Genomic DNA, 27,726 nt, shown 5'->3' on the forward strand with positions numbered 1-27,726 from the left:
GGGGGGTGGGGGGAGTGGGAATTTGGAAATAGTGGAGATGGGTGCTGTTAAATATACTGGGGTTTGAAAATGCAATAGCGGGGCAGGCCGCCCCGCTTAAATGGAGCAGCGAGAACACTGTATTGTCATATAAATTTATAAATGCAACAGAAACAAAATGTGGTCATGCATGCATGCTGTTACCATTGATGGCACCTTTCTTAGCACGTTGGGTATGTTTTCTTCTTGACTTTCCTAGTGAGTCTGTGATATAAAACAAAGGGTCACAAAAACATAATATGATTGTGATGTCCCTTCTTAGTCTAGATGTTCTACATGTTTGTGGTGTCTATAAATACAAAAACAAATTTAAATGGGGGGTCAGATTTAGACCTTTAGATCTTTCAAGTGCTAAATCTGGGCACAACATGGTCTTGATACCATATTGTTTTTAACAGACGCTGAAAGGTTGCAGATATTCAGAAAAGTTATTTAAATGTACAGAATTAAAGCTCAACATTACAGAGGTTTTGAGGTGAAATATTGTGCATGCTTATTTTGTGCATACTTTTATGGTGCAATATTAAAGGTCTGAGATAAAACTAACTGAAGAGTTAAAACTTTTGTAAAATACTATCTACATATTGTAGGCAACGGAGAAACTGCTGTGATAGCCATGTTAGTATAGTGGCCTCCCTCTAGAGGAATTTCACTGCTTTAATGACCTCCCTCTAGAGGAATTTCACTGCTCTAGTGACCTCCCTCTAGAGGAATTTCACTGCTCTAATGACTTCCCTCTATAGAGGAATTTCAGTGCTCTAATGACCTCACTGTATAGAGGAATTTCAATGCTCTAATGACTTCCCTCTATAGGAATTTCAATGCTCTAATGACCTCACTCTATAGATGAATTTCAATGCTCTAATGACTTCCCTCTAGAGGAATTTCACTGCTTTAATGACTTCCCTCTAGAGGAATTTCACTGCTCTTATGACTTCCCTCCAGAGGAATTTCACTGCTCTTATGACTTCCCTCTAGAGGAATTCTCACTGTTCTTATGACTTCCTTCTAGAGGAATTTCACTGCTCTTATGACTTCCTTCTAGAGGAATTTCACTGCTGTCTTCCTTCTAGAGGAATTTCACTGCTCTACTGTCTTCCCAGGAATTTCACTGCTCTACTGTCTTCCCAGGAATTTTATTTCTCTGGTGACTTCCGTAAGGTACTTCACTGCACTAGTGACTTCACAAAAAATTGCACTGATCTAGTTACTGTCTCGGAATTTTAATACTCTAGTGATATTCAAGAATTCCATTGCTCTGTAGTGACTAAGCTCTAATTTTGCATGGTTTCACTAGATGTATTACATATACACATTTAAAAAGTATTTGCAACTAAAATAACAAGAATATTTGTTTTTACCTGTTGGTACTGCCATGGCAATATTAACGGTAAACGTCACAGAATGACAATTTGGATCGACATCAACTTTCCTTTTTTTCTTCTTTGTTTCAAACACCAGATCGTGAGAGCTGCTAACTTTTGCAATGCTGGGCTGGGCATTGAGATCAATATACGATGAGGTGGCCATCACAGGAGCCTGACTCGCTGCTGGTGCAAGTGGATTGAGCAGCATCTTCTCACCCTCCCCTTGCTCATCTTTAATCCCTTTCTCACTCTCAGACTCTTTTACTGATGCCTGCTGCTCTTTCTCCCGGTTGGAATCTGAAGAAGCAGGTAGCCCAGCACTGGAGATCATGACAGACGGAACATCAGCACTGACATCTGCTGTAGAATCTGACATTACAGCACTCACGTCTGCTTTATCATCAGATGTCACAGCAGTAGCGCTGTCTGCCTGGGCTTTAGATGTGTCAGACATTCTAATGTAAGTCTTGTAGCAGTTTTGACATCCACCGAGTTAGACAAATCCCGTAAAATGTTCAGTTCACCCCTTAAGAAGTTCTCTCTGTTTTGTGTTACTCTGAGATTCTTTCCATATGCCTCAGACGGTTATGTCTGAGATTGTTTTACCACATCAGTTTATGCTTTTCGTTACAACTTCTATGGAAAATAAATTATTCTGCATCCAGTCTGAAAAACATAAAATTACATTAGATCCATGAATATATTTCACTATGATATCAAACAAACAAAAATTGTAGGTTTACAACTGGAAGTCAGTTCACCTGATTTTTACTTAATACACATGCAGGGAACATTTTGTTCAGTATCACATCGCGATTCGCTACGCAAGTTTCAGAGATTGCTACACAATTGTAAAACATTAAGCATTAGTAGCTGATCAATTTGCAACGGACTAGAAATATAGCTAATCAAGATTTTGAAAACATGTAGTTAATTGATTTTCCAGTTATGTAAATTATATAGGGATCACACTGCAACATATTTTGTTGGAGCCAATTTTCAGATAAGTAGACTATTTCCTTGAAAATTATTCAAAAGTGGCTAATTTAAAGAACATTTTGTTAGCTAAATATTAAATTTTGTAGCCATTTTGTATAAAAATTAGTGACTGGCTAATCTGGCAATGTACAGGGTGAGCCCTGTTATATTTGCATAACCTAATCAATTACCTCAAACTTGTACTGATATTAATCATCTGATGTTTCTAATTTTTAACTTCAAAGCATGTAAAGATTAATTATATAACTGACTGGCTATTCATGTCAATTTAAAATTGCATAAAGCACACGCGAAACAGAAAGACTTTCGCATGAAATATTGCTTTACACTTTGTTTACAAGAATGAGTTAATTCTACAAATTTCTATCGTTGGATTGCTTATTATTCACATGAATTGATTGGAATATATTTGATGCAGTATAATCACAAAATGTATATTTAATTCCTTTTGCATGGACAATATTCATGTTCATTGTTACCCTAACAGTCTGGGGAATCGATGGTGCACATTTTGATAGGGACCCCAAAGCCTATGAACATGTGTAAGGTGAGGAGTCTTATTCATCAATGCTACCAAACTACATTAATTACCATACGTAAATGTTACACAGGGCTACAACTTGAACAGCTGCACTGACGGCAACTGCGATATGAATTGCTGTAGGTCATTATCAATGGCAGTTTTTTTATACTGGACACAAATTATTGCCATCAGTTCAAAGGATGGTGTTTGGTTTTTAATTTTGTGTCTATTTGTTACTGGTTTAAAGGGACACACCCTAGTTACGGCTATTTATTAACCATTACGGCGTTGTTTTTCGCTATTAAACCCCATTTATCACAAATAAAATTGCACTTTACTTACATTTTATTATTTAGAATACACATTTCCATTCACCTGAAGTGCTTTTTGGTAATCCTGATGTTTGTAAAACCACGAAATGCATTTTTTGCATTTTTATCACACGACGTTCTGTCGAGAGAAAAAACGTTAAGCAAGCGAGGTCCAGTCTATTTTTAGAGGGGATATTTCCATTTCAATGTCACAGTCGGTTTGTTTTCTCGTGCACGGTTCACGCAATCAACATCCGATTTGTTGTTGTTCATTTGTGAGCAAGTGTCTCAATACAAAACGTTACAAACCCTTAAAACCAATAATTTTGCTAATGTCTTACGATATCTCGAGAGGGGATACAACCAGGACAGAACAGTTGGAACATGTCTAGGAGAGGTGAAACGAACGCACCCCAAGTCTGTGAAATTTGTCGTGACGTAGGCATTGTTGTGCTTCGAGCGACATCTATCGGTGACATCAGAATACTAACTTTCAAAATTATTTCAAGCAATTGGGACATGGGGATTCCCATGGTATTTATCGATATAAAACCTGCATTTTCACTCCATTTGATAAAAACGTGATCTAAGTGTGTTACAGGTTTGTAGATTAACCAAATTATAATTTATTTTCGCTGGATGGAACTAGGGTGTGCGGCTTTAAAATGCTGTTGGCATGCTCAATATTTACACAGCACAGGTGAGCATTTTGAATATGACAACTAGGCTAATTCATAAGTTCAAGCCCTGGTTACTGGCTCCAACAATTAAAGATCTGCACCTGAAATAGGTGGGGGGTTTGGGGTTTTTTAAAACAGATTTCATTATTATTACAGTATTTTTAATTTCTAAAAATTGCAGGTTCAATCATCAATGTTCAATTTTTAACTGCAATTTTGTTTATAAATATAGTAATATAATACATTATTCCATGGTCCTTTAATAAAAGTGCCAATAGAAAAGATCTTTTTAGCACAGAAATAACTAAATAATTTTAAAAGCCAAGATTTGGAGAATAAATACTTACAAACAGTCAAGTGTTGCAGCAGCTTCCTACGTTCAAAACTTTGCCGACTTCTAAAACCACATCACTTCTGTAATTTGTAAGGTATTGCGCTGCTAAGAATAGTTTCTAGATCTGACAAATTAAATCATACTGTCACACTAATAAATATATGTTACGTTACAGAATTCTTTATTTTGCTATGTGAATCAAAAGCTTAAAACGATATCACTGAAAAGAAAGAGTTATATTTTGTGCAACTATTATTGTGGAGTAATATTCCGGAAGTAAAATGTCTGGTTGCTACAACAATGTCGAGCTTTGATGTATGCCTACAGGGGCTATACTATGACTATGAGCTATACTAAATTATTAAATACATTTATTTCTATAAATTCAATAGCATATTAGATTATATTTAATAAAAAATAAAATCTAATGAGTAACTATTTTTTATTCTACTTAATTTGCTTTGAAGTAACATAGTGATAATATATATTATAGGCCAAGACAAAAATAAAACCGTTTTCCGTTCGAACAAAAATAGGCTTACATGTTGGTGTGATTTATAGATTTGTATTGCATTTGATTCTTTCTCTATCTCTGCCTCTGCCTCTCTGCATCTCTCTCTCTCTCTCTCTCTCTCTCTCTCTCTCTCTCTCTCTCTCTCTCTCTCTCTCTCTCTCTCTCTCTCTCTCTCTCTCTCTCTCTCTCTCTCTCTCTATCATCTTCCGGTGTCACTGACTGATTGTTAGATATTATGTTTCTTACAAGCAATAATTGTTTCAAAACTTGGTCTATATTATATATAACGAGCAAAAGCGATTTTTATACATACATGTATGTATGTGTGTACGTATGGAGGTATTTGCGTCGCAGGATCGAACCATCTCGGTGGATCCATTCAACTGATTGTTTTCTCTCGTTCCAACCAGTGCATCAAAACTGTTTGTGGTAAAGTGCATATTAAAAAGATCCATTGCTGCAAATGTTAGGACAAATGTAGCGGGTTTCCTCTGATGACTACGTTTCAGAATTACCAAATGTTTAACATCATCAATGTGCTCTAGTAGTGTCGTTAAAAAAAACCTTAAACAATTAGTTTTAACATAAATGATATCTAGTGGACACAACTTTAGGTATTTTTGGTACTCGGAGCACTCAGTTTCAGGTTAACAAAGCAGTTAATTGCGATATTACTTATTTCATTGAATAGGATGGCTAATCACCTAGGGGCAGCAAATTGTATGTCTTTAACTCTGCCGCCCCAGCTCCGAGGCCCCTGGTCATATATACAAATCATTAATCTAACGATATTGTCGGTGGAGTTCATACTGGCCTTAGGATTGTTCAATAAAAGTGGATTCAAATCTGTAACGATTGACATTTCACTCGCGGTTTTGGGGTTGTGTTATTTTCAGCTTTATTATTTTTATTCTTCTGGAAGTCAAAAAATTACTTCCTGGTCAACAGGTGAAAGAAATGTAAATGTTATCTGAATCATGTAACACTCAAATAAATTAGGCGGTGGGGTTTGGATCTTCTTGACACTTCAGTGGATGTATGATAGGTAAGTAACTAAAATGCTTTTAATTAAAAACAACACAACCACTGGCACTTGCAACTTGAAAAGAAAACACAGTGGCCATGTGTCGTGAGAACTTGTTTGACAGCTCCGTTTCAACGATGCCGATTCGGCGACAGTGTCGCTGTCAATCCTGTATTATTTCTCGTTCAAGAAATAGTTTTATCCTAGGGCCGTTTTAACCTTTTACCTTGTCATTTGCCCCGGCCCAAGTTCTTTAAGAAATAAAGTTTACTAAAGAAATCGGGAAGGACTTTCCTTTGGCACTGTCACGTATAATGAGCATTATAAATACTTATAATAAATAGTTAGGGTTTGGATTAGTGACAGTGGTATAATATCCGCCCGGTCCCCTCCATTATTATTTTTAGTTAGGGTTGAGGGTTAGGGTTAGGGTTAGGGTTGGGATTATGGCTGGGGTTAGGGCTAGGGTTGGGGTTAGGGTTGGAGTTAAGGTTAGGGTTAGGGGAAGGGGGGACCGGGCGGATATTTTTCCGTGACAGTACCTAAGGAAAGTCCTTCCAGAATTCCTTGTGATTAACGAAAAAAACCTGAAAGCTGGACTCTTCCCCCTACAAACTCATCCCAGCGTTTGGTCAACTCACCCCAAACTTTACTGTGTGTAAATAATTGTGACAAATTTAAAAATGGACATCAACAACTTTGGTGTCATTTTATTTATTAATATTACAGTGAAACTCCGTTATTACGACCATTTATTAAAATTGTTTTATATTCGGGAGATCCAATAATCAATTACAATGAATTGTCAAGCTTATTTTAACAACGTCTATGAGTTTGTTCCTTATATCCTTAAAGGAACGATCAGGCACGGAATTTGGACTCTGACTGCACATTATTGCTAAAAATATTATTATATTTAATTTATAAAATGGTAATGATAGGAATTGACTAAACAGTGTGGGGCGAGTTGACCAACGGCTGGGGTGAGTTGACCAACGGCTGGGGCGAATTGGTTTAGGGACGAGTTGACCAACGGCTGGGGCGAGTTGGTTATGGGGCGACTTGACCAACGGCTGGGGCGAGTTGGTTTAGGGACGAGTTGACCAACGGCTGGGGTGAGTTGGTTTAGGGACGAGTTGACCAACGGCTGGGGCGAGTTGGTTTAGGGACGAGTTGACCAACGGCTGGGGCAAGTTGATTTAGGGGCAACTTGACCAACGGCTGGGGCGAGTTGGTTTAGGGACGAGTTGACCAACGGCTGGGGCGAGTTGGTTTAGGGACGAGTTGACCAATGTCTGGGGCGAGTTGGTTTAGGGACGAGTTGACCAACAGCTGGGACGAGTTGGTTTAGGGGCAAGTTGGCCTGCTGCTCAAAAACCCACCCCAAAACATTAAGAATTTCATTACATATATGATATGTGAGGTATCCAAAATATGTCAGTAACCAAGTTTTGTCACCTACTTTCACCAGCTCGACTTAGTACTTAACAATCATTACTTTAAATTTAAATTACGAATATCATTTCAGTTATATTTTAGATTATTACAGGACTTAATTAGGATTACATGGAAATGATCATTTTCAGTACCGTGTCGGTAGAGTGTCTGTAAAATCACAAAACCAAAATTTTGTTTCCCATGATTAGTATATCGAGTACAACTAGTCAACCAGGCCTGTAGCCAGGATTTCGAAGGCGGTGGGGGGGGGGGGGGGGTCGTTTAGGCTTCTGATGAGGCACGGAGTGCTCACACGAGGGCGCAAAGTGCCCAAGTTGCGGGGGGGGGGGGGGGTCCAGGAGCATGACAGGCATGTGCTACAACAGCTTGTTCTGAATGTACGTGTTAAAACCTATGACCTGACCTGACCTTGTTGATGTGGCATGCATGAAGTCATGTGACAGGCACCTACTGCTAATTCATCTTCCTCCAGTTTAACACAATTTCTACAAGTCAAGTAGGCCCAATAAAAAAACTCACAGGTGACAGGCAGACAAAAACAAATTGCACAAACTGTGCACGAAAAAACAAACAATGGAATTTAAAAGCTAATTAATGCAGTTAGGGACATTGACGATACGTGTAATGACATTCTTGGCACTGTTTTATGAAGCGATCTCAGTAAGGAGCTCACCTTAGGTGCATACATGTAGCTACCCTCTGCACTTAAGATGATCTTTAGGCTAAGATCTCTTCATAAAACAGGGCCCTACATGACCTTGTTACACAGCACAAGTCATTTTGATCCAAACTTGACTGACCCTTCCAGCTTACATTGGTCTGCATACCGGTAGTTACAAAATAAAGAGGCCAACTTAACCCAGTCCTTGATTACAGGTGCGGATCCACAGTTTTTTGCAGGGGGGGGGTCTACATGCAATAAGGGAAGTTTTAGTGGTGAATGCACATTAAAGTAAGTGGAAAATGTTGTTATGAGCAGGGAGGAGTTGAGACATCCTTCACACACACACACACACACACACACATACCCTTGATCTGCTGCTGAATCAAACCATCTAAATGATTAAACAGTTTACCTTCATTTGTAAAACTGAAGCATTTTAACAGGTAAACCAATTAAGTGGGAGATAATTGGTACCAAACAGTCATGCTAGGGCAGCAAGTTCAATTAAATGGGGGGGGGGGGGGGGATCAAATAGTCATGATGGGGCAGCAAGTTCAACTAAATGGGGGATTGGTATCAAATACTTGTAGTCATGATGGGGCAGCAAGTTCAACTAAATGGGGGATTGGTATCAAATAATTATGATGGGGCAGCAAGTTCAACTAAATGGGGGGGGGGTATCAAATACTAGTAGTCATGATGGGGCAGCAAGTTGATAAACAACCATGTTCAGTGATTACATGACAAATGACATGAAAGGAAGCATGGATTATGTGATTATGTGAACTGTCATATTTAAATTGAAATCAGAATGCACGTCCTAGTTCATGTGCAATGGAATTTTGGCTCCAAATGTTGTTTTACGTCATAGTAAGAAAACCCCGGCAAAAATTGTCATGCCGCAGGAAATATATATTTTTTAATTTCATACACGAGGGTCAAAATCGACGCACACACTGACCAGAGCCAGAACTTTATTATGCTTGGCACATCCACCAATTATAGTTAAAATTAAAATTATTTGTTTCAAATGGGGGATTCCCAGTCTGCAGTTCGTTGCGGTAAGACGTGTTTGTGCACACTGCATGTGCATTCACGGCTCAACTTGGGAATCCTTCACTTTTGTTGTTTTTGTCAACGAAATGAAGTTTTCTACTGGGATGTATGCTGCCATTGGAACTGATTGAACACTGGAACGCTTCTCGTTTCGACAGTCTGCACCACCAGGTTGGATTCTTTTTTAGCGAGATTCCTTGCCTCCACGTCATTTCTCCGTCTGACTATGTTGACTTGTATTTTTTGTGACTCGTATGACGGCCATTCTGCAGAACGCCACGGTTGTTCGCGTTTAGTCTCTACATGTCCGAGCCTGTCCTAGCAGCACTGGAAGATTGACCGCCCCACTCTAAGAAGAAATAGGAAGCGGGGTCTTACCCTACTACTCTATTTCTAGACTTTACTTTGTTTTATTGTGATACCATCTCGTATCCTCCGGAGTCGGGGCCCGTCCGTACCACTATACCAACCCATGACGACTGGACTAGCTATACCCTAGTCTGATTCTCTCTCGTTCAGGCGGATCCGGCTTCTCAAGATCTGTATTTCAGCACAGCACTACACCTTCAACATCTAATGACTGTCAATCTAGGGGTTTTCTTGACGGGATGCAACCCATCTCGTCCCTACAAGCTGTGCACCCTAACGAGGCCACTCACGTGGACATATAGATCGGACTTTAAAACTTTTAGACCTTCGTTCACAAGTTCAGGTCGAAATTACTTTCTTTTTTTAATATTATTAAATAGTCCGATCCTCTCTTCTTTCTCTTATTTATTTTTGGACTGTCCTTCTAAAATGCTCCAAATTATATAAATATTCGACCGAGCAGTCAATTCTTTTTATTTTTAGCGTGTAACTTTTCTTTTCTTTTCTTTTTTTAAATTCTATTAACTTTTTTACTAATTGCTATTTTCAAAATTCTGCCAATTTTCAACTCTAACACACACACCCCCCCCCCCCCCCCATCTTATCTAATTTCTTTTTGACCACCCAATCTAATCTAGCGACCAAATTTAATGAGTAGAATTTCCTTTATTAATTATATTAGAGATGCGCATAAAAATTTTAAAGGCCCACTATTTAATTTTTGGATGTAAATTTCAAAATTGTCCGCTTAATTTTGTTCTGTCCCGGGACAAGTCCCTGGCTATCCAGAGACAGACCCCGGGACGGACATGCTCGAAACTCTAGTGGTATATGAGCATGTAAAAATTATTCACACTTGCACACTCAAATGGCTGTTTTGTAGGGGGGGGGGGGGGGGTTTAATATTTATTTTTTAATACTGTAATTATAATCAATAGTGCTATATATAAATCTTCCAAAATCTGTGTCAGGGACATGAAATCATTTGTTAGAGATATAACCGTTTTAAAATGAATAATCAAATGTCATTATATTTATGTAAGGTATAGAAGAGGACAGTGCGTGTGGTTTAGACACCGGGACATTGTGACTCACTCTAAATCTAAGCTGTTTATTTTTATTTAATTTTTTATACATTTGTTTAGTCACCTTTAACATTTTCAATTTCCTGATGACTTTTTTGTTTGCTGCATGCTGGAAACAGGATTCAGACCTTATTGCTTTGCAAGGTTTGATGAGCTGCCAGCATTTGTATTAATAGTAATTTGGCAGTAATCATGTTTCCTTCTCACTGGTTGTTTACTGGCGAAATAACACGTACAGATCTAACATGGCATTTCAGGCACTATGTTTCAGGTAGGTTGCAAGTGATCATTAAATAAGCGGTGTGTAGAACATTTACGTGATGTGGGTGTATTGGCTACATATATATATTACCGGTAATGGCTAGTGTGTCAATCCCTTTCATTTAAAATTAATTTCTGTGCTTATGTTCACTTAAGGTTCAAGCATGCTGCCCTGGGCACACTCATTTTAGTTACCTGGACTTTGTGTGCAGGTCAGGGATTAATGATTAGGTGTTAGTGAAAGAAAGTTGGTGTAAAAGTTAAAGTTTGTTTTGTTTAACTACACCACTGGAGTACATTGATTATTTTATCATAGGCTATTGGATGTCAAACATTTTGTAATTCTGACTCGTAGTCGTCAGAAGAAACCTGCTACATATTTCCATTAGAAACAAGGGATTTTTTATATGTACTTTTCCACAGACAGGAAAGCACATACCACAACCTTTGACCAGTTGTGGTGCACTGGTTGGAATGAGAAAACACCAGTCAGTTAAATGGATCCACTGAGGTGGTTTGATCCTGCGATGCAGGCACCTCAGGTGAGTGCTCAACCGACTGATCAAAGTTGGTGTAATGCTCCAATTGCACTACATTGTAGTGTCTAACTAATGAGCTATGGACACGCCTCTAATCACCGTAAATTAATAAAAGGTTAATTAAATTGTTGACTTGGAGGACCCCGGGGCCTAATTCACTAAACTCTCATGACTTTGTGATTTCGCAGTACAATATAAAAATACTTACAAAGAGGATGCAATGTTAAGAAAGCCTAAGAGAGCTCTATGAATTAGGCCACTGGTCTGTACTAGTTAGACCAAGTTTAAACTGTGTACATTTACATTTACAAACAAACAGTAAAATTAGACTGGATCTGTAAATCTGATATCTTAAACATTATGTAAAAGCTAGATATTTGTGGGTTTGTTTATTGTATTTTATTTTAATTAAAAAGAAATAGGGTTGTTGTTGGGGGGGGGAATGTTGGTTGGGTTTGGGGTTTTTTCTCTTCTTTTTTTCTCTTTTTTTTACAACATTTAATTTTTTAATAAGAGATTGTGGTGTGTAGGATGGGTCTGGGTGTGTATGTGTTGGATCTAGCTGATTGTATTGATGAACTATAAGGACACAGTATGACCCTTTTATACTTCCTTCAAAAAAAAAGAAGAAAAATGGGTACAGATAAGTATATATATGTAAATGTATGTAACTGCACATGAAATGTAGATATTACATTTTTGTTGAAAAATATTATTTTCATGAGCAATCAAATGCACATTTTTCATCAGTCTATGTGTTTGGGCACTCTATAATCAATAATAATGTGTCTGGCACAAATAAATGTACCAATTTTTTGTATTGAGAATAAATTATGTTCTTTAGAATCAAAAGTCTTGATAGACTGAGTCTCTGTAGTTTACAAACATCATTACATTTTTAATAACTTACCCATGTTTGTTTTTGTTATCTGATTGGGTGATATCATATGACACATATTAATTTTTATGTAGCTTGGTCTTGTACAGAGATAGGGTTTTGAATGTTATAACCAGTGTGAAGTATTGAAATTTGTAATTCGAAAAGCTGTAAAAAGGTACCTGAATCGAACCACCGAAATGTGATAAGAGTAATTTATTTATTACTAATCAACGTTTGACTCTCTAATATTCAGGTGGAAACGCTAGCGGCAAAGAGAACTGTCAGTCTTCGCAGAAAAACGATGGCTAAAGCCAAAAGGTTGAAAGATATCCCACGTGAAATCCAGTTACTACCATTCTTCTACCCGGAAATTAAAGACAGTCACCAGGTGAGTTTCACAGTTTTGTGATCTTTTTCTGGCCGTACATCCTGGCATACCAGGGATCGAAATAGTGGCCTGCAAAAAATGAAAAGCTGGCCATTTTTTTTAGACCTACTTAAAAATCGCAGGTCATTTATCAAGGGACAGATGTTGGTAAAATTATCTTATCTGCTATTTAGCTTGTGATTCTGTTGTTTTACATGTACTTTTATAATGCTCTAAAATAAATCTCTAGAGATCCTAATTCTCCCCATACTGGAAGGAAGGAAGGAAATGTTTTATTTAATGATGCACTCAACACATTTTATTTACAGTTATTTGGCGTCGGACATATGGTTAAGGACCACACAGATATTGACAGAAACCCTCTGTCGCCACTTCATGGACTACTCTTTTCAATTAGCAGCAAGGGATATTTTATATGCACCATCCCACAGACAGGATAACACATACCACGGCCTTTGGTGTCCCAGTCGTGGTGCACTGGCTGAAGCGAGAAATAGCCTGATGGGCCCACTGACGGGGATCCTAGACCAACCGCGCATCAAGCGAACACTTTACCACTGGGCTATGTCCCGCCCGCTCCCCATACTGTCCCAAACCCTCCCCTCGCCGTTCTGTCTTATTTCTAGCAGGCCATAGTTTGTTCTTAGCAGGCCCTATTTCTTTTGTCCTGCTATTTATAAAAAATAAGAGCAGGCCATATTTTACTTCCTATTTCTAGCCCTGCTTACATGTCTGCTGTATGAGCTGTCTACAGTCCAAACAGTGCATGTTGATTATTGGTCAGTGAGAGTTGGCATAAGTAGTCAAACACCTCGTTTCAGCTGTTATCTCACCACTGTTGTTTTTCAAAGTAAACAAACATTAACCTATGTAGAACTTAAATGCGGAAAACAAATTAACTTTTTGTCTTAAAGTACTACAGTCAAACTTTGATAACTCGAACTTGAAGGGGACGACGAAATAGTACAAGATTCAGGGAGTTCGAATTTTAAAAAATTTGAATAGCACACCTCAAAATTAAAACTGTATTAGAGATGGATAATTTTGTTTGATAATATTGTAAGACACCCGTGCTACAATGCCCCATCCCCTCCCCCTCCCCCAAACTAATTGTCTGTTTACACACGCCTACCCAGCTGCTGGCATCTTCGGATGTATATGGTACATCCATTTAGTGTATATGTTAAAACTTAGTAAACATCAAAAGAAAAGAGTTAACTCATGTGAATATGTATTTGTTTGAATGTATATATAAAAGACTTGGTGCTCCTATGAAAGATGACAGCAGACGTGTTCTCCAACACTAAATCTAGTGTCACATGGATGATATTGTGGCACCTACACCCAGTCCTTCAAATCTGAGGTGAATATTTGTATGTGTACCTCATGCGCACTGTAATTTTATCTTAGAAGCATTTAAAAATATGTTAACATAGTTCCAGCCCTAGTACTTGAATATCATAACACTGATTCAGTGATTGCTAAATGTACACTATTGAAAACCTATTTTCATTTCCATCAGGGCATGTATGTGCAGTTATATTCACAATTGTTCCTATGGAATGTAAATCACTCACCTGGAGCTTATGAGGTGAGTGATTTATCACTCATCTGAAATTTTCAAATGTGAAATACTACATACTCCATTTCAGTTAACATTTTAAGGGATTTTGTGAATAATTCCAGTTTGGTTTGATGTAAAAAGAAAATGAAATTTGTTTTATAAATAATTATATTTTCTTGATAAATTTATCTTACTATTTCATCATTGTTTTCTTAATCCATCTTTACTAGTTGAAGGTTCATTTCTTTTTAATGTATGTAGGAGTAAAAAAAAGAAGAAGAAAATGTAATTTCCAAACACTGTGAGCAATGACATTGATCACTGAGTGAATACTGCTGTTTTGTTTATTTAGTGACCAATGTTTTTACAAATTACACATAAAAGTGCAAGATCAAGCAGTAATGAAGGGACATGTTAACTACTTTTACACACAAAAGTGCAAGATCAAGCAGTAACGAAGGGACATGTTAACTACTTTTACACACAAAAGTGCAAGATCAAGCAGGAACGAAGGGACATGTTAACTACTTTTACACACAAAAGTGCAAGATCAAGCAGGAACGAAGGGACATGTTAACTACTTTTACACACAAAAGTGCAAGATCAAGCAGTAACGAAGGGACATGTTAACTACTTTTACACACAAAAGTGCAAGATCAAGCAGTAACGAAGGGACATGTTAACTACTTTTACACACAAAAGTGCAAGATCAAGCAGTAACGAAGGGACATGTTAACTACTTTTACACACAAAAGTGCAAGATCAAGCAGTAACGAAGGGACATGTTAACTACTTTTACACATAAAAGTGCAAGATCAAGCAGTAACGAAGGGACATGTTAACTACTTTTACACATAAAAGTGCAAGATCAAGCAGTAACGAAGGGACATGTTAACTACTTTTACACACAAAAGTGCAAGATCAAGCAGTAACGAAGGGACATGTTAACTACTTTTACACATAAAAGTGCAAGATCAAGCAGTAACGAAGGGACATGTTAACTACTTTTACACATAAAAGTGCAAGATCAAGCAGTAACGAAGGGACATGTTAACTACTTTTACACATAAAAGTGCAAGATCAAGCAGTAACGAAGGGACATGTTAACTACTTTTACACATAAAAGTGCAAGATCAAGCAGTAACGAAGGGACATGTTAACTACTTTTACACAAAAGTGCAAGATCAAGCAGTAACGAAGGGACATGTTAACTACTTTTACACATAAAAGTGCAAGATCAAGCAGTAACGAAGGGACATGTTAACTACTTTTACACAAAAAAGTGCAAGATCAAGCAGTAACGAAGGGACATGTTAACTACTTTTACACAAAAAAGTGCAAGATCAAGCAGTAACGAAGGGACATGTTAACTACTTTTACACAAAAAAGTGCAAGATCAAGCAGTAACGAAGGGACATGTTAACTACTTTTACACACAAAAGTGCAAGATCAAGCAGTAACGAAGGGACATGTTAACGACATGTTAACTACTTTTACACACAAAAGTGCAAGATCAAGCAGTAACGAAGGGACATGTTAACTACTTTTACACATAAAAGTGCAAGATCAAGCAGTAACGAAGGGACATGTTAACTACTTTTACATAAAAGTGCAAGATCAAGCAGTAACGAAGGGACATGTTAACTACTTTTACACATAAAAGTGCAAGATCAAGCAGTAACGAAGGGACATGTTAACTACTTTTACACATAAAATTGTTCATACTGAATTATGTTTTTGTCATAACAGTTTACTTTTGAATTGGTTTTATAGGTGATAGGTTCCTTTACACTGCTACATAAAAGCAGTTAATGCAACTCCATTTTAAATGTCATAAATGGGTTTTTAATATTCGGTAACGGAGAGACATGAAATGCATATCACATAAAATGACTTGCCATTTTTGTTGTTACACATGTATATCTGGTGTGCTAGGCATCCAATATTGGAACTTGTATAACAGAAAAATCAAGCTAACATATGTATAAAACAATAATATAAATCTGAAATACATCACTCATTAATTATATTTTTAATAAAAATAAATTCATGAAAATAGAGGGACAAAGTAACGGAGGGAGACATTTTGTGGCTTTGTATTTTCATTCATATATGATCCAATAAATGAGTTCAAATGGATTTGTATATCAATAAATAGACAGTAAAAGTATAGTTTAACAGATATTTTGTTTTGGATCATCTGAACATTGTATATCCAAGTATATGTGCATTGCCAAATTTACTTACAAGATCAAGCAATAACGGGTGGAGATTTTAGCTACTTTTATGCATAAAATTGTTTATACTGATTTAAGTTCTTGTCATATCAACTTACTTTTGGATTGGTATTGTAGCTGATGGGTTCATTTATAATGTTGCATAAAAAATATTTAATGCAACTCTGTTTTAATTGTCATAAATTTGCTTTTAAAATTGGGTAACAGGATCATTAAATGCAAGTCATAAAATGACTCCATTTTTTATTTAATTTTTTCATATTTGCTGCACATGCTAGGTATCCAGTACTGGAACTAGTATAACTGAAATCAAAAATATAAATCTAAAATATATCATTCAGCGTACACTTTTTTTTAAAATGGAAAAATGTCGATCAACATTTTTCATTTGGGGATGTACACTTTTAGGGGGTGGAGGGGTGTGGTCAAAAGTGTACGGTTTGTACGCTTGTGAAAATGTTGAAAATTATGGACGGCCCCTAACAGTGTGCCACATTTTTATGTTCTATAGTGTGACAGAATCATGCAAATAACTGTTAATAAATTTCTCTGATTTGACTGATTATGTTTCCATAATCCAGATGATAAAGTTTCATGTACTGTATTTGTATGTGCATGTTGAGGATATTAAAGCTGGATGATTAACTTGAATAAACACATCAGTCGCACTGTATATATCTGGAGATAACTAGTGAAAAAATGAAAACAACCATTTTAATTGTGCATTTTGTCAAAAATATGATAACCCTAGTTTTTGGTGTTCTCTGTAGCATCTTTTATTTTTTCTATCACACAAACTGTTTTAATGTACAATGGCAAAAATGTCCCTTTGTTACCGGTAACGGGAGGACAGCTTTTCAATTGGTCACAATGACTAAATTTATATAATTAATTTTTTTTTTTAATTATAACTTATTAATAATTGTAAGCTTTTAATTGATCATATGGATTTAAAAAAAAAGAGAATAATTTGCTTTGACATAAAAAAAATAGAAAAATTAAGTTTTTCAGTAACGGGATGACACAAGTATATTTTAATTAATTAATACTAATTACTTGTAATATTTAAAAGTAAAAACATTTAGCTAAATATGTAAAGTAAAGTATGTTTTAATATTTCTTCTAGATACTTTTTTACTGTCTAGTACAGTCTAAAAAAGGTAAACATTTTTGACAAAAAGTTACTCTTGTAGTGGCAGTTTGCTTGATTTTGTCCAAATATAGAACGTTTTCATTGTTTCCAGAACACTTTGTCCAAATATAGAAAGTTTTTATTGTTTCCAGAACACTTTGTCCAAATATAGAATGTTTTTATTGTTTCCAGAACACTTTTCCAAATATAGAACGTTTTCATTGTTTCCAGAACACTTTGTCCAAATATAGAACGTTTTCATTGTTTCCAGAACACTTTGTCCAAATATAGAACGTTTTCATTGTTTCCAGAACACTTTTCCAAATATAGAACATTTTCATTGTTTCCAGAACACTTTGTCCAAATATAGAACGTTTTCATTGTTTCCAGAACACTTTGTCCAAATATAGAACATTTTCATTGTTTCCAGAACACTTTTCCAAATATAGAACGTTTTCATTGTTTCCAGAACACTTTGTCCAAATATAGAACGTTTTCATTGTTTCCAGAACACTTTTCCAAATATAGAATGTTTTCATTGTTTCCAGAACACTTTGTCCAAATATAGAACGTTTTCATTGTTTCCAGAACACTTTGTCCAAATATAGAACGTTTTCATTGTTTCCAGAACACTTTGTCCAAATAAAGAACGTTTTCATTGTTTCCAGAACACTTTTCCAAATATAGAACGTTTTCATTGTTTCCAGAACACTTTGTCCAAATAGAGAACGTTTTCATTGTTTCCAGAACACTTTGTCCAAATAAAGAACGTTTTCATTGTTTCCAGAACACTTTTCCAAATATAGAACGTTTTCATTGTTTCCAGAACACTTTGTCCAAATAGAGAACGTTTTCATTGTTTCCAGAACACTTTGTCCAAATAAAGAACGTTTTCATTGTTTCCAGAACACTTTTCCAAATATAGAACGTTTTCATTGTTTCCAGAACACTTTGTCCAAATATAGAACGTTTTCATTGTTTCCAGAACACTTTGTCCAAATATAGAACGTTTTCATTGTTTCCAGAACACTTTGTTCCAGAACAAGGTGGCAGGATGTAGCCCAGTGGTAAAGCGCTTGCTTTACGTTGAAGGTGGCGGGATGTAGCCCAGTGGTAAAGCGCTTGCTTTACGTTGAAGGTGGCGGGATGTAGCCCAGTGGTAAAGCGCTTGCTTTACCTTGAAGGTGGCGGGATGTAGCCCAGTGGTAAAGCGCTTGCTTTACGTTGAAGGTGGCGGGATGTAGCCCAGTGGTAAAGCGCTTGCTTTACCTTGAAGGTGGCGGGATGTAGCCCAGTGGTAAAGCGCTTGCTTTACCTTGAAGGTGGCGGGATGTAGCCCAGTGGTAAAGCGCTTGCTTTACGTTGAAGGTGGCGGGATGTAGCCCAGTGGTAAAGCGCTTGCTTTACGTTGAAGGTGGCGGGATGTAGCCCAGTGGTAAAGCGCTTGCTTTACGTTGAAGGTGGCGGGATGTAGCCCAGTGGTAAAGCGCTTGCTTTACCTTGAAGGTGGCGGGATGTAGCCCAGTGGTAAAGCGCTTGCTTTACCTTGAAGGTGGCGGGATGTAGCCCAGTGGTAAAGCGCTTGCTTTACCTTGAAGGTGGCGGGATGTAGCCCAGTGGTAAAGCGCTTGCTTTACCTTGAAGGTGGCGGGATGTAGCCCAGTGGTAAAGCGCTTGCTTTACGTTGAAGGTGGCGGGATGTAGCCCAGTGGTAAAGCGCTTGCTTTACCTTGAAGGTGGCGGGATGTAGCCCAGTGGTAAAGCGCTTGCTTTACCTTGAAGGTGGCGGGATGTAGCCCAGTGGTAAAGCGCTTGCTTTACCTTGAAGGTGGCGGGATGTAGCCCAGTGGTAAAGCGCTTGCTTTACGTTGAAGGTGGCGGGATGTAGCCCAGTGGTAAAGCGCTTGCTTTACGTTGAAGGTGGCGGGATGTAGCCCAGTGGTAAAGCGCTTGCTTTACCTTGAAGGTGGCGGGATGTAGCCCAGTGGTAAAGCGCTTGCTTTACCTTGAAGGTGGCGGGATGTAGCCCAGTGGTAAAGCGCTTGCTTTACGTTGAAGGTGGCGGGATGTAGCCCAGTGGTAAAGCGCTTGCTTTATGCACGGCTGGTCTGAAATCGATCCCCATCAGTGGGCCCATTGGGCTATTTCTCGTCACAGCCAGTGCACCACGACTGGTGTATTAAAGACTATGGTATGTGCTATCCTGTCTGTGGGATGGTGTTTAATAAATCCCTTGCTACTAATAGAAAAAATGTAGCAGATTTCCTCTCTACAACTGTCTGAATTACCAAATGTTGGACATCCATTAACCAATGATTAATAAAAATCGATGTGCTCTAGTGGTGTCATTAAAGAAAGCAGATTTTGTTTCCAGAACACTTTTCTTTTCCTTTTTACGTCAAACCAAACTGGAATTATTGACAAGAAACACTTACAATGTTTGTTGGTTAGAAGTATAATTATAGTCACTGAGGTATAATTATAGTCACTGAGGTATCAGCAAACTAACATTCCTTTCCTTTTTTCTGTATAATTTTGTTTTACTTTTACAGGCAACAGACTTTATTAAGAAGTACGACCCATCAAGTGGTGGTTGTTACCTGGTGAGACAGAGCTCTAAGGGAGATAACTACTTGACTATTTCTGTCAGGTACGTTTCTATAGAGAATAATACATGAGTGGCCATTAGATACCATTTATCTCACAATGAGTTGTTTTAAAATGTATCTAACTAATGAAAGGACACAAATGTATTATTCTATTTCTTATATATCCTCAAAAACCAGGTTGTAAACAAATTTTAACATCTTTTCCGACTAAAAGTTATTTACAGCCGTTGCACTTGTAGCTGACTTACGCATCACAGACACATGATTGTCAGATTAACTGTACATTACGGTGTAATCAATTTCCATTGCAATGTTTTTTTATTGGACATATGGCATTGGTAACTTGGTCATCACCTAGGAGCAGCCAGTCATATGTCTTGAAATTGTTAACACACATACAGGTACATGTGTAAACGACTGTTATTAAACATAACACCTGATGTTCTCATCAACAGATGTGTCACAATAAAAGAATCCTTCACATGTGTCATATACTCAAAGAATCCTTCACATGTGTCATATACTCAAAGAATCCTTCATATGTGTCATATACTCCAAGAATCCTTCACATGTGTCATATACTCAAAGAATCCTTCATATGTGTCATATACTCAAAGTATAAACCGAAAATGATAGTATAATTTCATTATGACATCAGGTTTCCTTGTTTTTATGAAATATAAAAAGCATTTCTTGCGTTATTTTGCCATTTACATGACGTCACCCAATGTTTATATCAGCTCAAACTATAGAAGTCACGTAGTCATGCAAGACTGTTTATTCCGCATGGTCTGACGTCATGGAGTACGCCTGTCTTGCATGGTTAGGGGTGGGAGAATAAAAGAATCCTTCATATGTGTTCATGTGGGACAGAGTTATTCCACCCGAGGGTGCATAATTTGTTGTCAGGGACAAGGCTTGCAGAGTCCCTGACATCATGTTATGTACCCGAGGGTGGAATATCCTTGTCCCACATCGATACATAATGGAGGATTATTTTTCTCCTATCCAGTAGATGAAAAACAAGCATTTTGGGAAAACGTGAAAAACCTACTTTTTTTGTTTTTTTATCTTACAATAAAATAATCATAACCATTGAAAAGATCGTACACAAAAATGATTTATACTCAAAGTTTAAACCGAAAATAATATTATAATTTCATTATGACAGCAGGTTTCCTTGTTTTTATGAAATATAAAAAGCATTTCTTGCGTTATTTTGCCGTTTATGTGATGTCACCCAATGTTAATATCAGCTCAAACAACAGAAGTCACGTGGTCATGCAAGACTGATCTATTCCACATGGGCTGATGTCATGGAATATGCCTGTCTTGCATGGCTAGGGATGGGAGAAATTAATGTTACTAATTGTGTAGCATCTGACACCTGTATAATTAATAAACAGGAACACTATCTATGGGTATTTTTGTTCTCATTGTCGTCTTTTGTTTCTTCCGTTTACTACAAAGTGAATTTTATTATATTTTAAAACAGTTTATCTTATTTCCACCATTTACTAGAATGTAGGTTTTTTAAAATATATTTTTTAATGTTTTATCTTAATCTCTTTCATTAAAAACACTGTATTTCATTGTTAACTAACAATTTAATGCAGAATTTGGATTTTGGGACAAGATGAAGGTGAGTCTCAAATGATCCAAATATTTTTGCTTAAAGTTCATTTGCTGTACTCCAAGATAATTTATTGGGGTTTTTTTTAATTGTAGTATCTTCTTCGTTTTTCTTTATTTGCAATTGAGTGAATCTAATAATTTAGTACAGTACTATTTTTCTCTGTTTTCCTATATTTGCAGCATTAACGACCAGTCCATTCGACATGTTAATGTTGTGTTTGAGCACTATGGGGATACCTACCAGTACCACATAGTCCCTGAAATCAGGTTCCCAGCTTTCAGCCAGCTCTGTCGATTCTACAAGGAACACAGAATTGGTAATCTGGAAAAAATTGACAATGTACGCTTGCTTTACCCAATCATGAGGCACTCTGACCCTAGCCATGGCTATGAAAGACTAGGGAACGTAAACGCAGGTTACTCGGCAGGTGGCTCGGATTCTGGGAGTAATCTACCACAGATGAGGTCTTACATTCCTTCAGCAGTTGGTGCACAACCTCCTTTTTCACCAGCAGGTCCAGGTATGTTTTTATTGTCAACATTTGAAGAGTCATGTTGTTGTTTCTTAATTTAGTTTGTGTTTTTTTAATTTGTTTTGGGTAGGTTTGTAGTCTCCTACTGGTCCAACCAGAGGGATCTGTAGGTTTCATCTCCATCATTTGAACTGTCTGTCTGTCTGTCTCTCTGTCCATTCCATGATTCCTGCCAGAAAATAATTTGAGTGTATTTAATAAAAACAAAACAAGTGCCCCCATTAAGTGGTTATCGATTTGAAATAGGACATTGCATTTCATGTACTTTAACACATTTTAAACAGCATTTCTCTTACTATAATCTTTCTACAAATTATAAACATGTATACATTAATTTCCAGTATTTTAAGTTATGTAATTTTACCCTTCTTACCCTGTGGCAGGAATCCTGCATGATCCATCTGTGTGTGTACACCATATATAGTTTTCCAGTCTCTTTTTCTTTTTCTGTTTGTTTGTAGTACCTAAAGCTATTGACCTGACATTCTGTGTATAAGTTTGGCATATAGAGTTACAGATTAACTTTCACTTTCATGGGGATTGGTCCATTTGTGACAGAGTTATGGCCCATATATGAATATTTGTTGGGCTCGGTAGCTGACAGAATGCTTTTTTTTAATAAATAACATATCACTGTCTCCTTCACTTTTTGTCCATTGAATTCCATTTAATTTCTTCCTGCTCTGGCAATCCCTCAGGGGACAATGTTAAAATCTTACAAAATTTAGAATCTGTTCACATAATTTTACCTACCGTATACACAAATATTTTCACGGCTAAAATAATTCGCGATCGGGCTTTCATTTTACATTTTTGCAAGGAATTATTTTCGCGACTGTCCGCCGATGATAAAATCAAAATGACCCATATTTCATTTGCAAACTCTTTTCAATGACTATTTCACACACATACTTAGACATGTTACCATGCTGTCAGTGAGACGTCAATGTTGTATGTATGTCTGATAAGACATGTTATCGATGGAACACGCACATGCGATACAGAAAATTGAAAAACGCAAATATCAGAAGAAATAACTTTTAATTATTGATAGTACCCACAAACTTCTATTCAAGGTTACAAAGAAAACAAACAAAACTGAGATTATGTAACAACTGTGTGTCACTTCGATCAAATCCACATGACGATGCAGGTTTACAGAACCACGTGACCTTTTGGATAATTTGGAGGTAAAGACAAAGTGCATACGAAACTCAGTATAAATTTAATAGGTACCTCTGACTGCTTGTCTTTTGTATCCATGAAAATTATACCAAATCGGAAATAAGTATGTGCGTAATTAAATTCACAGTGCTGTCAACGTGTTCGCGATTTTCATGGTATATTTTATTCGCGAATATTTTTGCGTATACGTTAGTGTTCGGTTATGTGAAATATATTTGCATAGGGTTAAGAAAATCATACAGTAATGATAAAGAGTCATTAATTTTGTCAAAAGATCAACTTAATAAAATAATATTTGGGTATGGCGCCATACTCATTTTACCCTCTGACAGAAACCCTGCCAATGGTGATGTTTAACGGATATATGAATATAATGAATTTTATCCTACAACTTACCCATGGTATCCATGTCATAAACCCATGTGATAATTTAGTTTATTAACCCGGTCAATAATGGTATGCAAATTTGCAAGGTCTCTAGGTGATATGTTGCTGTGGATGGGTCATTTATTTACAAGCCAACAAGACCTGTATACCTGAGCATAACGTTTTCATAAGATGTAGTTAAAATACGTGACGTGAAACTAATTTGTGCTAATCGTAATGCCGTCATATTACCGATGTAGGCGACTGTACTGTACTATATATCACATGAAAATGTTATTTGAGAAGTGTTATAGGATAAATAGAATTCGCTACTCATTTTCTAATATGTAAAATATCAATCTCGTCTAGTTAATCATTATTTGAGAGACTCAACAAATACCGATTAACATAGACTCGTTGATATTTTACATATTACAAAACACTGGTAATGAATCCTCTATTTATAATACATGAATAAAGTAACAATGATCCTTAGTTTGTAACTCTTAATTTTGGAGCAGACCCGTTCATCACTTAACCGATTGATGGTTTGGGTGAATTTAATGTTGCCTAACTGATACGCAAACATGGTTTGCGTCAAATACTCTGTCTTTCCCCTGTTTTTACTTTCATTGCTGTCCAACACTACATTCCAGTCTTAGCCAAGTTTATATAGATCATGGAAAGTCATGGAATTTGCAAATGTGTCACTCTTTTTAGGCCCAGAAAGTTATTTTCATCCCTGAATACATAACATGACAGGCAGTCGATTTGTTGCATTGTTACATAATCCGATTTAAAGTTAATCTCATCTCCCCATTTCATAACAATGTCATTTACTAATGCTAAATACAGGCACAACGGCAGTGTTAACTGGTGTGTTTGTGTGTGTCTGCGTGTGTGTGTATGTCTTCACCATCCACCACTGCAGTAAATTCTGTCACCCTGGTTTTCAGTACATTGTACAACAGTGTACAAGTGTAATGCTCTTTTTCATTTATATTGCAGCTAATGTTTGTGCTTATATCCAATTACGGTTCAAGCATGCTTTCCTGGACAGTGGGTTAGTGGTTAGTGAGAAAGAAGAGGGTGTCATGCTCTTACACCTACTGATTGAGTCGTTCAAACTCACTCTGGGTGGGAGCTGGTTCTAGGCTGTGAACCCAGTACCTACCAGCCTTACTTCCAATGGTTTAACCACGACACCACCGTGGCCGGTAACCCAATTTACAAGTGTAATGCTCTCTTTGTTTTTATTGATCCCTGTCTGTGGGCCCATTGGGCTATTTTTTGTTCTAGCCAGTGCACCATGACTGGTATATCAAAGGCTGTGGTATGTGCTATCCTGTTTGTGTGATGATACATATAAATGATCCCTTGCTACTGATGGAAAAATATAGTGGGTTTTCTCTCTAAGACTATTTATGAAAGTGTTTGACAGTCAATAGCCAATGAATAATACATTTATCAGTGTGCTCTAGTGTTGTCATTAAACAAAACAAACTTTAACTTTTAACTTTTTGTTTTGGCTTAAGCCAATAATTATTAGGTGACCTAGATTGAAGGTAATATATCATTCAGAGAAAATTTAGGTTGAATATTATTTTTAAATTTTTGAGATTATAGCAGCTGCTTTAAATTAATTCATTCATTTATCCATCTGTCTGTCTGTCTGTCTGTGTGCCAGCCAGCCAGTCAGCCAATCAATATCCAATCAGCCAGTCAGTCAGCCAGCCAGCCAATCAATATCCAATCAGTCAGCCAGTCAGCCAATCAATATCCAACCAGCCAGTCAGTCAATCAGTCAATTACTATTATGTTTTATTCTTCAGAGTTCCATTCGGGTACACCATGGCAACGTGACAGTAATCCCGCTGTCAGAGACAGGACCGGGAACTGGATGTCTTTAGACAGCCAGGGCAATGACAGACACTCATCGGGGACTAGCTCTGATGAACAAGGAGCATCGTCGGTTGCCACCAGTCCCATGCAGAGAATCCCCAATGTAAAGCCTCCTGTCAATGGAAAAAATAAACCAGCAAAGACGAAGGTTAATGGGAGGTTAGATCGTCCACCGTTACCTGTTCCAAACTGCAGCAACAAATCTGATGTCTATTACACCTCTCCCAAGGAGAACATTAACAAGATAGAGAACCTTAGGAAGATGCTCAAGTCGTCAGAAATGTGTGATTGTGGTATAATGCTCATAGACTCTGAGCTGTCTAATGGGTACACAATTCACAGGAGCCAGGATGAGAACTCGAAGAACCGCTTGTTCTATCAGAACGCTAAAGGCGAGACCACGTGGAACTTCCCTCCACAGTTACTGCTGAACCTAACTGAGGCACAGCGCCACACCATCATCCGTCTGAGCACCGAAAAAGGCATGGAACCGCCTAAGATTCTGTTCAATCCAGACTACAATATCGTGATGACGAGGTTGCTGGAAGAGAAGAGAAGATTAGAAGGGTCAGGTCAGACTTTTCCAGCACAGCCTGCAGTGGTTAATCCTCCTGGTACAAAACCACAGTTTGACGTGGCAAAACAAGTGGTTCCTCCCGGACAGCAGCAGCAGCAGTTCACAGGCACTGCTGGTTCTGTAGGGTGGCAAGGACCAGCACCCACGCAGTGGGAAAGTGTCCCTGCTGTTCAGATTGAGCAGACAGCAGCTTCGAATGGTCAGCAGCAGTATCTGTCGAGTACACCCACAAGTCCAAGTGCAGTGTATGTGTCTCAAAACCGGAAACAGTTAGACAATGGGAGTACATTTCAACCGGAACAAGGTCACGGTGAAGAGAGAGAGCAGACGTTTCCGAAACTACCCCATAAGAAATGAAGTAAAGCACAGCTGTGGTTGCTGGGTCAGCTTTTATTAAGGTCCACGACAGTCACTTTTCGCACCCTTGTTTTGGCTTCGTACACAATAAATATAGCATATCTTACCATAATTTCATTTGAAATCCATATTTTGTAAAAGGTACAATTTTTTAATCACAAGATTTTCTTCAGACACATTCAGGTGTATTAGTAATGTTCAAACAAGACATTTTCAATAGCAATTTTGCATTGGAATTTTTCCTACATTCTTAAAACGGAAATGTCATGTACCCAGTGTATTGTTATTGTAAGGAGATTCAAAGTGACGTCATTGGAATACTGACATCATTCAAATTCAAAATTAGCTATATTATTACAATGCTTCGCCACATTAAAATAAAAACTGGTCTACTAGCCTTGACCCCAGTCAATTTCTATAACAAAGGCTGGGGTTGGGGTTTTTTTTCTCATAATTCTGGACAAAATATTAATTTTAAGTTTCAAAAAAAGAAAGAAATAAAAAGTACCTTTTGTCAAATATATCATATCAAAAAATTACCATTGGATATGTTTTATTTACTGTGTACAAAGCAAAAACAAGGGTGCAAACAGTGACTGTCGTCAACCTCAGTCCTCTGTCTGGTCCAACCAGAGGGCACTTTAGTTTTCTTTCGGTATGTCAGTCTGTTTTGTTCCACATATAGTTTTCTAGAAGTTTTTTTTTTACAATGCTTCAAGATATTGAGCTGAAATTATGTGTACAGCTTTAGCATGTACATGTAGTTACAGATAAAGATTGACATTGGTGATGAAAGACCCATTTTTCACAGACTTGTGGTCCTTGAACTTAGGAGATATGAAAATGTGTTGGGCTCCAGTGTTTTTGGCAGAAAGAAATTTTTGGGTATGGCCTTATGAAATTGAATGCAACCACAGTCAACATGGGTATGTTGGCCTCCCCTAGAAACAAAATGGGTTAAGTTTAGGGTTAGAGTTGGCACTTTACCCTCTGGCAGAAACCCTGGGCTCAGTAGGGGACATGTATTGCTATAGCAGTACTCTCAATGTGCTTGTGCTAGCATGGCTGTAAAATTAACGAGCTTTCCATTATGTGTTTTACAGAGTGGTTTAAGTTTACAGTACCTCATTATACATTT

At 37.4% G+C, this 27,726-nt stretch overlaps 2 protein-coding genes across 5 annotated transcripts in view; one reads left to right on the top strand and one right to left on the bottom strand.

The window, feature by feature from the left end:
• The window catches only part of LOC121367489, a 54,875-nt gene extending 50,492 nt beyond the window's left edge, over positions 1 to 4,383 (bottom strand). For 2 of the 4 annotated variants that reach the window (XM_041491687.1, XM_041491691.1), the window contains exons 1-3: positions 4,267 to 4,383; positions 1,401 to 2,072; positions 184 to 243 (exon numbers count right to left, since the gene is read on the bottom strand). In XM_041491687.1, coding sequence (XP_041347621.1) covers positions 184 to 243; positions 1,401 to 1,860 — 520 coding nt within the window. In that variant the 5' untranslated portion in view covers positions 1,861 to 2,072; positions 4,267 to 4,383. The remainder of the gene's footprint in view (positions 1 to 183; positions 244 to 1,400; positions 2,073 to 4,266) is intronic. The other 2 variants (XM_041491688.1, XM_041491689.1) reach the window with 2 other exon arrangements.
• Positions 4,384 to 5,684: 1,301 nt separating this feature from the next.
• On the top strand, positions 5,685 to 26,749 carry LOC121369458. The gene is made up of 5 exons (XM_041494558.1): positions 5,685 to 5,812; positions 12,357 to 12,491; positions 19,977 to 20,074; positions 21,849 to 22,189; positions 25,585 to 26,749. The coding sequence occupies exons 2-5, from the start codon at positions 12,405 to 12,407 to the stop codon at positions 26,586 to 26,588; spliced, it is 1,530 nt and encodes a 509-aa protein (XP_041350492.1). The 5' UTR covers positions 5,685 to 5,812; positions 12,357 to 12,404; the 3' UTR covers positions 26,589 to 26,749.
• Positions 26,750 to 27,726: the final 977 nt, after the last annotated feature.

The sequence above is a fragment of the Gigantopelta aegis genome, chromosome 3 (assembly GCF_016097555.1).
Source record: "Gigantopelta aegis isolate Gae_Host chromosome 3, Gae_host_genome, whole genome shotgun sequence".
NCBI lineage: Eukaryota > Metazoa > Mollusca > Gastropoda > Neomphalida > Peltospiridae > Gigantopelta > Gigantopelta aegis.